Below are 10,062 nucleotides of genomic sequence, written 5' to 3'. Positions count from 1 at the left end.
AGTTTTTAAATGGACACATCTCTCCCCTCCTATCTTAGCACTCTTCCTTGCTCCAGTGGTAGAGTGCATAGTGCATAGTGGAAGATTCCCATGTTTACGGTAGAAATTCCTCCTGGTAGAAGTGTGGCGCGCTGTTATGACCATTAGGTGGAATTTAACCAGAATGAAGGAGGAATTTCCTGGAGCTGTTTCACAACACAACACAAACCTTAGGCTGGGTCACCCCTGACTGGAAGCTTATTCTATTCAAAGCTAGCCAAGATGTCACGAGACAATAGTGGATGAATGATCTAAATTGGCTTAATATCATAAACACACTTCAAACATCTGAGCCAGGAAGTACACTGAAGCAGAGGCTTTGCCCAACAAGCGGCCATCACCCATTTCCTGCCCATATGAGGTGATAAAAAAGGACCAAACGCATCACAGGTCTGACCTTTTGTCTTTCAAAGTGCAAATGTGGAAATAAACAGCTACTGCTCTTTTCACCACCGGTTTCTGTTTAGGACAAAGGTCTGTATAGTTCATTTACTAGGGATGTAACCATACGCTCGGGCTAAACTCACCATTCAGTGCGATTCACAATTTTAAGTCCGCGATACGATTTTCTTGAGATTTGTTTTTAAACAAAATAAGCTGCAGACAAATTATGTCTGAAAAATATGCCTTTATTTATATAAACTGAGAGGAACACAAGGTCTGAACTCTATGCCACCTAAGTGTACCAGGTAATGCACATTCTGTCTTATCTGGCGCCCTGATAAGGTTGTTTTGAGTTAGAATAACCTTTTGACCAATCTGACTCAAAAGCGGATTATGCCCTATTCTGTTAAAAATGGCATTTTTTTATTATCTCAACTGATTGTAATCTTCACAGATTTGTATAGATTGTATGTTTTAGCCGATTCACGGTGCATTGTTTCTTCCCTATAATTCACTGTAAAATTTTGTAACCAACACCATCACAAAACCACACAAATCATGCAATGGAAGGACTGTTTTATTCAAGGGTTCCATTGTCATTGGTAGGTGGGTATGAAAATCAGGAAGCAGTTTACACAATAACCTTTAAAAATCAACATGCGGTGATCATGAAATCACATGAAGAAGACCCTATAGATGCTAAAAGAAGAGTTAGGAAAATGGTGTCTGCTCAGAACACTCCATGATTTTCACAGTGACCGGGTACTTCTTACCTTAATACCATAATTCATGTTTCCTATATTTCAAATGGTGCATTTAGTTCTGACACAGAACAGTCAAACATAGAAAAGGAGCAGGACTTCTTGTTTTCTTTCCTTTGAGGACGTACCACAGTCCAGTCGGACACTGGTCTTCTGTTGAAAACCAGTGCAGAGTATCAGCATATGTCTGGTGTATAGAACAGTCTGGTCCACTCACTCTGTTGAGAATGTATTTTGTTGGGATGGCATGTGAAGAAGAGGGCATCTGATTGGACCCCATGGGATAATGTCCCTGTGAAGGGATTGGCTGGAGGGACCGCACAAGGATTGGCAAACATCTCAGTCTGACTTGGCGTACCACCAGAAGCCCCAACAGGTAAATGGCTGAAGCTCCATTATGATTGTGTAATATACACACACACACACACACACACACACACACACACACACACACACACACACACACACACACACATTCAAGCAGGCACACACGCACACCCATGCACAGACACACACACACTAACACACATATACACCAGCTGCTTTCTTTCAGCTTTGGATTCCTATTCACGCTTCAGCACAGTGGAGTCACCTCTCACTGCCATGTCCAAAAACAATGGAAAAAAAAAACCTTCAAGCTCATCCTCTCTGGAAAGGATACGACTTCAGCATTGTTGCTTTAAGCTTGAGTCGATGCCCCGGGGCCAAGGATGGGGCTTCCGAAGAAAAAGGGGGCAGACAAAACTTGGCACCGGATCATGTCTGGGATACATCGATGGCAGTTCGTCAGCAGAGTGTGACCCTGTGTCTGGCGACTGGGAGAGATGAAAATGTACACATTTCCATGGTGATGAAAGAGACACGAAGGATCTCGGGCACTCAGAAAGGTCACATGCTTCCGCTCCAGCGAAGCGATAACAGTTTCTTTGTGCTCTTTCTTTGTGATCGTTTTACACTTGAGCAAAGTTCTGGAAATGTATCGTCTTCTCTATAATTAAAAAAAAAAATACAAAACCAAAAAAAGAATAAAAATAGGTCAGAAAGTCTTTTCTTTCTCATTTTTTTCCATAAGGCACTAGTTTATTCTCTTCTTCTCATTATAATCTTCTCAGGTAGTGCTGGTGGGCCCGAACCAAAAGCCTAGGGCTGGATTTCAGACGTAAGCCCCAAGAGCTGCGTGGAACTCTGTGAGGCACTGAACAAGCTGCTGGAATTTGGGTCGCTCCTCCGGGTCCAAGGCCCAGCAACAGGCCATCACAGCAAACCTTAATTAGCACATAGAAAAGAGAGAAGGGGGGGTGGGGGGGGGGGGCAAAAGGATTATTAACACCAGTCAGTGAATAAATCTGGCAAGACAGTAAGACATTGACAGTTTTAATAACTCTCAAAGCATCACTATTACGCAGGCTTACAGAATGGTTACAGCTGTCACATAAGACAGTGTTGATCACTGTGAGAGCACTCTCACAGAATCACCAGCACCCCAATAACTTGACTAAAGGTTCCTTGAGGACATCTTAATTGTATCCACACGTACTCAATGGAGGGCACGCCGAGAGGCTGTTCTAATGATACAGTGAATTGTGTAATCTATGTGCACACTTGGTTCACGGCACAAGAATAAAAATGGAGGGGGGGGGGGCACTCTCTCTTAAGTTCTTGAGTCCCTCACAACTTTCCCATCCATCACTACCTGCTTCAGCATTGTCTGTGCTAAAACTCCCCATTGTCGCATACACAGAAAACAACCCCACTCAACACCTATTCTTTGGCAGAGGAAAAGCTGGATTGGGAGATCCAGTCATCTGATTAGGTCTTCCTGTGAAGTTCCGGAGGTTGCGCATCAGGCAACAGGTCGGGTCCTGTTCGTGTGACTGACAGGGGGGCTAAAGACTAAAGGGGAGGTGATGGTGGTGGAAAGAGGGGGGGGCTGGCGGTGGTTTGTGATTTCTGGCGGGAGTTGGGGATAGGTGATCCAACTCTTCTGTGTTTGGAGGATGTCGATAAGGTTCTGCTGTAATTGTACGAGTAGCCAGCAGTTATTTGACACTGGGTCAAGTCCGTTAATGTCAGCGCTCTCGCTCCGACGGGGAGTCGAGGGTTTAGGGTGTGGGGTCGTGTCGGTGTTGCAAGTCCTCCTGGGTAACTGGCTTCCTTTTGCAAATGTGTGGCAGACACAGTTCAGATGAAAAGATAAGAGGCCCTATTGATTGCGGTAATGACTTGTTGTCAATCATTGTTGAGGGAAAGTCATATTTTGGCACATATTTGTTGATCTGATCGACAAATTGTTCCATCTGTGTGAATGCCTCTCATACATTTCCCGACAACTGACCACGTAATAACTGCTTTTGTACATTGATCAGAATCACAATGTTCTAAGAAAAAAGGCCTTTTTCCTTTAAACAAACACCACGCTTCCCAGTGAGTGACCACATATGTGTGCAGACGGTGCAGAACTCACAGCTCATCGGGGCAGTTGATTGGCTGTGCTATTCGGTAGCCGTCCTTCAGGTAGGCGGCCATCTCGAAGGGGTCGATGTCCACGTACGGGGTCTGACCCAGGGTCATCAGCTCCCACAGACTCACACCGAAAGCCCACTGAGGAGAGAGAAATATTACGAAGACACAATGAGGAACAAGACGACATACAAACAGGGAAAGGGAGGGAGGGAGGGAGAGAGCGAGAGAAAGAGAGAGAGAATGGTTAAAGGTCAAAGAATGTAGAAAGATTAACGAAAAAAGGGGAAGGAGAGAATGACTGATGAAAATGAACAATGGAATGATTTGATTTGTCATCATTTTAGACAGCCACCACAATCTCACTTGCAAAGACAGTCAGTGTCTACTTGTAACAGTTCCTGGAAGTGCTCTTTGCCTGCACACCCCCAGGTAGTAAGAAAAACAAGCAAACCAACGAGAACTTTTGACTGCAGATGGCACCATTACGAAAAGACAACAATGCAAGCCCTCAACAGGGCAACGTTTAATTTCTGACAGATGAGCGGAGTGTTGCACTGATTGTTAGTCTTCCATCGCGCGCCTGGCGCTGCCAAAGTGGCGTCATATAGCTGTGGTCTTCACTTATGGCTTCTTGAACGTTGAGCAATGTGATGAAAATCAGCTTTACTTTTCTGTGCTCTCCCCAAAAGTCCAGCTCCCCGCAGACTTGTGGCTTTAGTTCTTGTCTTGATGGGAGGGAGCTAGGATGTGTGTGTGTGTGTGTGTGTATGTGTGTGTGTGTGTGTGTGTGTGGGGGGGGGGGGATTAGTGGGGTAGGGGGTAATGTCCCCTTTAGGGACCAACGAGGGCCATGCGGTGCCAGTTAGCGTTCTACGAACAAAGCGTTCCAGACACAATGCTCGGAAACTTCAGTTTATTCAATTGGGCCTTGGGGTGCAAATTGTTTTTTTTTTTTTTGTTGAAAACTTAACATTTTTGTGGATTTGTTTTTTAAAGTGGGTTAATGAGGGTCCACAGAGCTACAGCACATTAAGGCAGACATTGTTCACTGACGGCTGAGGTGATGTGCACACAGGTTAAATGCTGGGTGCATCCTGACAGATAACAAAAAACAAAAACAAAAAAGAAACAAACAAACAAAAACAAAAGAGCTAGTTTGGCTCTGCTGAACATTTTCCCAACATTCCAGGGAAAGGTGCTGTAACTTCCATTGTGTCTATATCCTAATGCAAAAGCCGGTCCTGACTATGAGGTCCTCAACAGACAGACACATGGAAATAAATATGAACATCCCTCTATAATGCAAACATATCTTGGATGAGTATGGTGATGTGAATCTCTCTCCCATACACCACCTAACTAACTGTGTTGCTGATGGATTACCTGGGCAGTACACTCATACTGGTACACATATACACCACCAATTATACACAAAACAAAAAGTGAGCAGAGGTATGACACACACACACACACGATAAATACCCACTGCCAACATTCCTCAGGTGTGACCGTGACAGGGGGAGAAACTCTCTCCCCCACATCAGCCCAGTCCCAGTGCCAGTAATGGTCATGTCATCAGGAAGAGCCCACGCCTCTTACAGTAGGCCTAGCAGGGTTCCTGTTTCTGTTTCCTGTTCCTTTTTAGTGTGAAACAGAAGTCGCTTATGATGTATACATGCACACATAACAATTGTACGTTGGGGCTTGAAATGTTTACATGCAAGCTACCACAGATGCGTAAGTGCGGCCGAGATCGGCCAGTATTCAGTGCACAGCTCTGTCATAGGCGCCTCTGGGTACACAGAAAATGGCTAGAAGACTAAATAAATGCAAGGACAAATGGTTACATTTACGGTTACAAAGACAAACATTCTGGATTATGTCCCTTGTGTCTATCGCAAGGGTCTATGTAAGTGCATGTAAATGTTGGTGCAGGGGGTCTGCATCCACAGCCTCTGAACGTGTGTCTAATTGTGTCTGTCTGCGTGTGTGTGTGTGTGTGTGTGTGTGTGTGTGTGTGTATGTGTATGTATGTATGTATGTATGTATGTATGTGTGTGTGTGCACAAGAGAGACTTTGTGAGTATTGGCAAGTGAGACCTGTTGTGTTCAGAATGCCTATTGAGCTCATCTCTTGGCTTGGGTACGCGCTGCCTAGCAACAGAGCGCTCTGCCAGCAGGCATCCTGGTCCCACCAGGCTGGGCAGTGCTCCTCATCCCGCCCCGCCTCATCCCGTCCCTCCGTCCCTCCGTCCGCCCAGACACCCTCCATTGTTGGGGGCCTGCTGTCTGGCCAGCATTGTTCCACACCTATGCTACAAGGATGGAGGGAGGTCACTGTGGCCTGAAGAACGCATCACAAGAAGGGAAGAAGCGAAGGAGGGAGGGGAGATGGGGAGGGAGTCCTTCCTGACAGTGCAAAGCATCCTTCCTGCCAGGCAGCCAGGAGCCAGTTCAGAGGTCTCCCAGAACGGGTGTGCCTGGCTTGGGATCGCACGCCGAGCCTGACCCCCCGCCACCCCTTGTTAATTTCCCCTTCTGTGCGGGCGAAAAAAACACACTTGAGACTCGCGACACGGCTGCCTGCCTGCCTGCCTGCCTGCCTGTCTGCCTGCCTGCACTGGTTCCTGATGAAGGGGCTACTGTTTCCAATATCACCACCTCTCCAAACATCTGGACTAAAGGAGGTGAGGCGGGGGAAAACAATACACTCCTTAGGTTTTGGCGGGCAGAACAATGCAGCGCTGTTGAGAGGTGCTTTCATCAGGATGAACGCATACAAAAGCCCAGGGGGCACTGTTGAAGGCCACAAACGACTCCCCTCGTCTGCCAAAAAAACATTGCTCCTCGTCTCAAGTCTCCACATGCTGGTCATTATGGATATTGTGGGCAATCAAGTACTGATTACACTGTTGAACATGCAGGCTTTAACGCTTACAAGATGTATTATACTGACATACTCTTTCAAAAAAAAACGTGACAAAATGTGATGATGGACCTTGAACAGACTAAAGACAGAATTGGGAGCGAAAGAATTCTACTTGTCCTGTCTTGTTCCGATATTTTGTTCCAAGTGCTTAAGCTAACAGTGATTATGTCCTAATAGCCATCACTACAACTAATGTTCTGGGAAAAAAATGTCTCCAAGATTCTCCTGAGATTTGTAATCACAGAGAAAAACAGCTGAATAATACATAAAACCGTACTAACCAATCAGGAGAGGGACAAAGCCATCCAACTAAATGGCCTTTCCAAAGCACTCTCAAAAGGATGGTTGGACACCCATGGAGACAGTGAAGGAATCCTGGGACAAGACTGAAGCGTACCACTGCACACTCATTTCAAGACTTAACACAATATGAAAGTGATTTCAGAGATGGATATGAGATGAGGAATGAGGACAAGTAAACAAAACAAAAACAAAAAAACCTCTAAATGCACTTTGAGTAAAGGGTTCTCACCACGTCGCTGGCGCTGGAGAAGTCGTTGTTGAGCAGGCTCTCCAGGGCCATCCAGCGCACGGGCCGGTTCTCGTTGTCCCCCAGGCAGTGGTAGTCCATGGGGAACAGGTCTCGGGCCAGGGCGTTGTCTGTGATCTTCACCTGCATGCTGTCGTCAATGCTGTGGAGACGTTTTTAGATTAGATTAGATTCAACTTTATTGTCATTTAGCAGAGTACAGGTACAGAGCCAATGAAATGCAGTTGACATCCAACCAGAAGTGCAAAGAAGCATTAAATACCAAGTGCAGGTAGAGTATGGTTGAGATTAATAGAGTATATATATTGAGTATAAATAGGCATTCTATATATATATATATATATATACACATAATATGTACAGTATATTGCACAGGTTTACGGGCAGTACGTGCATATGAAAGTCACATGTATGAGCATGACACCTTTCACGCTCTCAGATTGCATGTTCATTTGGAGTCCAACAGTGAGTTTGAAGTGATTTTCGTGTGATGCTTTTAATGATTATGGCATTTGCATCGTGTTTTTGGTGCCTTCCTAGGGTTGAAGCTTTCGAATAATTAATACAAGCCCAGAATGCCAAGGGAGGGTGGTCGCAACTTACACACAGTTTCTGGCAGCCAGGTCTTTATGGATGACCTCTCTTCGTGCCAGGTAACTCATCCCGCATGCGATCTGAATGGCCATGTGTACCAGGTCCTGCTGTGAGATGGCCTAAGAGAGAGAGACGGATGGGGAAGAGCCATTAGGAGGCAGGCAGACCAGGAAGGTGTAGAAAAGGGAACGACTGAAATGGAGATGAAACAATTCTAACCGAATTGAGAAATAATTAGTGTAAATGATTAGACATTTTTAAAAAATAATTTGAGTGCATAAAGGACGGAACAGGGTACAACTCTAAGTGAAGCGTGAACAACAACAGATTAAGGGGCGAAGAATTCAAGAGAATTCCTCTAAAGGCTGCCTGCTCTACTTTTTATGCAAGTGCCAACAAAACCATGTTTGCTGAAAGTATTTTGACGTCTTGATGCCATTATGCTGATTATTTCCATAGCTTACATAAATATTCCCTACCTTAGGCACCTGGCAAGAGTACAGAGGGGAGCTACCATGCCAAGACCAGGAGCACCATGAGGGAAGGGCCTAATATTACGCTGGTACAGTGTTTCCCATACCTATTACAGGAGATTAGCGAAACTGTACATGTTAAGCTTTTTGTAAACCTGAGAGAGAAACCGAGAGCGAACGAGAAAGAGACAGAGTCGGAGAACAACGCGAGACATGTTCAGCGAGCTGGGAGCAGTATTGGGAAATGGGATGCTGGCACCTGCTGCCATCACTGTGGAGGCCCAACCTAGTGTTCTGAACTGCTCTATTAACAGATTTACGATTCCTTCGCTCATCGGTCACTGGCCCGTGACTAAAGGCGTTGGGTTACGGCACCACTCCACGACCAACCCCATAAGATACACCACCTGGCCCAAATATATGTTGAAAGATCCTACAATTAAACTCTGGTGTGTGAGTATGATGAATATGACACAAGTGCTGGTTGGCACCCATCAATTTTAAGGTGCTGTTGGCAGACATGCATGCATCACTCTCTCTGTCTCTCACACTCTCACACACACACACACACACACACACACACACACACACACAATGAGGCATTCAAATGAGTTATGTATCTGTATCAGAGATGTTCCCCATCAGCCAACCTGACCAGATGTTCAGAGGTGAAAATCATAGCCTAAAACCATTCAGCAATGGAGCCCTCTCTGGAAGGCATTCAGGCACTGGAGGCACTGGAGCTTCTAACTAATGCTATGCCACTGATTTACGACCTGGGCTTTATTGCAACAGCAGCAAAGGAGGAAAATACATGAAAGTAGTTTATGATTTTCATTCTTGCTCAGCCCCGATAATTGCTTTAAGTGCATGGAGGGAGAGCAGAGAGAGGCAGGCAAGGGCAGAATGTGTAATTTGAAATCGCATAAAAGCCTTGCTCATTCTATCGTGTGTGTGTGTGTGTGTGTGTGTGTGTGTGTGTGTCTGCCTGCATGTCTCTGATTTCAATAGACGCAGTAGCAAGCTTCATCTTGTGGTGAAACAAAAATTCTTAGCTTTAAAAAATGCACGCCCCCCCCCCCCCCCCCCCCAAATTAGTTTAGTTAGCGGGCCGATTGATCGTCTGGGGCTGCGGCATTCTACCCCTCGCCACTTGCACCCCTCCCACTGGCTCTCGAGGCCGACGCCAAGTGGATCTGAGACCCCCTGGGCTGAAGCGGCACAAAAGCCTGATTGTTTTGGGTTTCATTCCCACCCCTTTCCCCAACTTCCACCCCCACCTCCTTCTGTTTTGGAAGCCCGTATTCCTCCGTCCTACATCAGAGAGAGCACTTTCTCTTTTTTTTTTTTTACAAAAGGTATACGGTGGTTTGATGTCAACTGGTGCATCTCGCAAAGGGAAAATCGTGGCGCTTTCGGTTGTTGGAGTGCAATTAAACGCGGCAAACATCAACTCCGCAGGTGTTTCGCTCGAGGGCGCCGTTCTCTCGCTGCGCTCTGTCTGATGAGCTTCCCACAGCGGGCACGCCGCTCGGCGCAACACCTGACCCGCATTAGTCCGGCATGGGAACGTCAACGAGACCAGACTGGAGCGCGTGGAGGGGTTGAGGGGTTGGGTGCGTAACGCCTAGCCTTCAGGGGTAACGGGCAGGCGTCTGCGAGAGGACACGCGCTCTCCATCGGCCGAACGTGGAGCAGGAGCAGGAGCCTTACCTGTGGATTATTGGCCTCAGCCAGCTTGCACTGTCGCAGGAAGAGCTTGAGATTACCCCAGTTCATGTAGGGCAGCAGGACCATGGGCTTCTCTCCGTCCTCTATGCACACGTGGCTTATGGGTAACAGGTTCCTGCAGAAACGAAGTGGGGTTAA

The 10,062-nt window shown here is 46.4% G+C and overlaps 1 protein-coding gene across 2 annotated transcripts in view; it reads right to left on the bottom strand.

Annotated features, from left to right (window-relative positions):
• Window positions 1–982: 982 nt before the first annotated feature.
• Window positions 983–10,062, bottom strand: part of ryk (receptor like tyrosine kinase) — a 52,342-nt gene continuing 43,262 nt past the window's right edge. For both annotated transcript variants that reach the window (XM_076278858.1, XM_076278859.1), the window contains 5 exons: window positions 9,907–10,039; window positions 7,730–7,839; window positions 7,109–7,268; window positions 3,649–3,785; window positions 983–2,449 (listed from right to left, as the gene is read on the bottom strand). In XM_076278858.1, the coding sequence (XP_076134973.1) occupies window positions 2,338–2,449; window positions 3,649–3,785; window positions 7,109–7,268; window positions 7,730–7,839; window positions 9,907–10,039 (652 nt within the window). In that variant the 3' untranslated portion in view covers window positions 983–2,337. The remainder of the gene's footprint in view (window positions 2,450–3,648; window positions 3,786–7,108; window positions 7,269–7,729; window positions 7,840–9,906; window positions 10,040–10,062) is intronic.

This window comes from Alosa pseudoharengus, unplaced genomic scaffold (assembly GCF_046254945.1).
Source record: "Alosa pseudoharengus isolate Yale_2024_CS ecotype anadromous, Long Island Sound unplaced genomic scaffold, YU_APseudo_1.1 YU_APseudo_1.1_scf_11, whole genome shotgun sequence".
Taxonomy (NCBI): domain Eukaryota; kingdom Metazoa; phylum Chordata; class Actinopteri; order Clupeiformes; family Clupeidae; genus Alosa; species Alosa pseudoharengus.
This window is presented reverse-complemented; position numbering and strand designations above follow the sequence as displayed.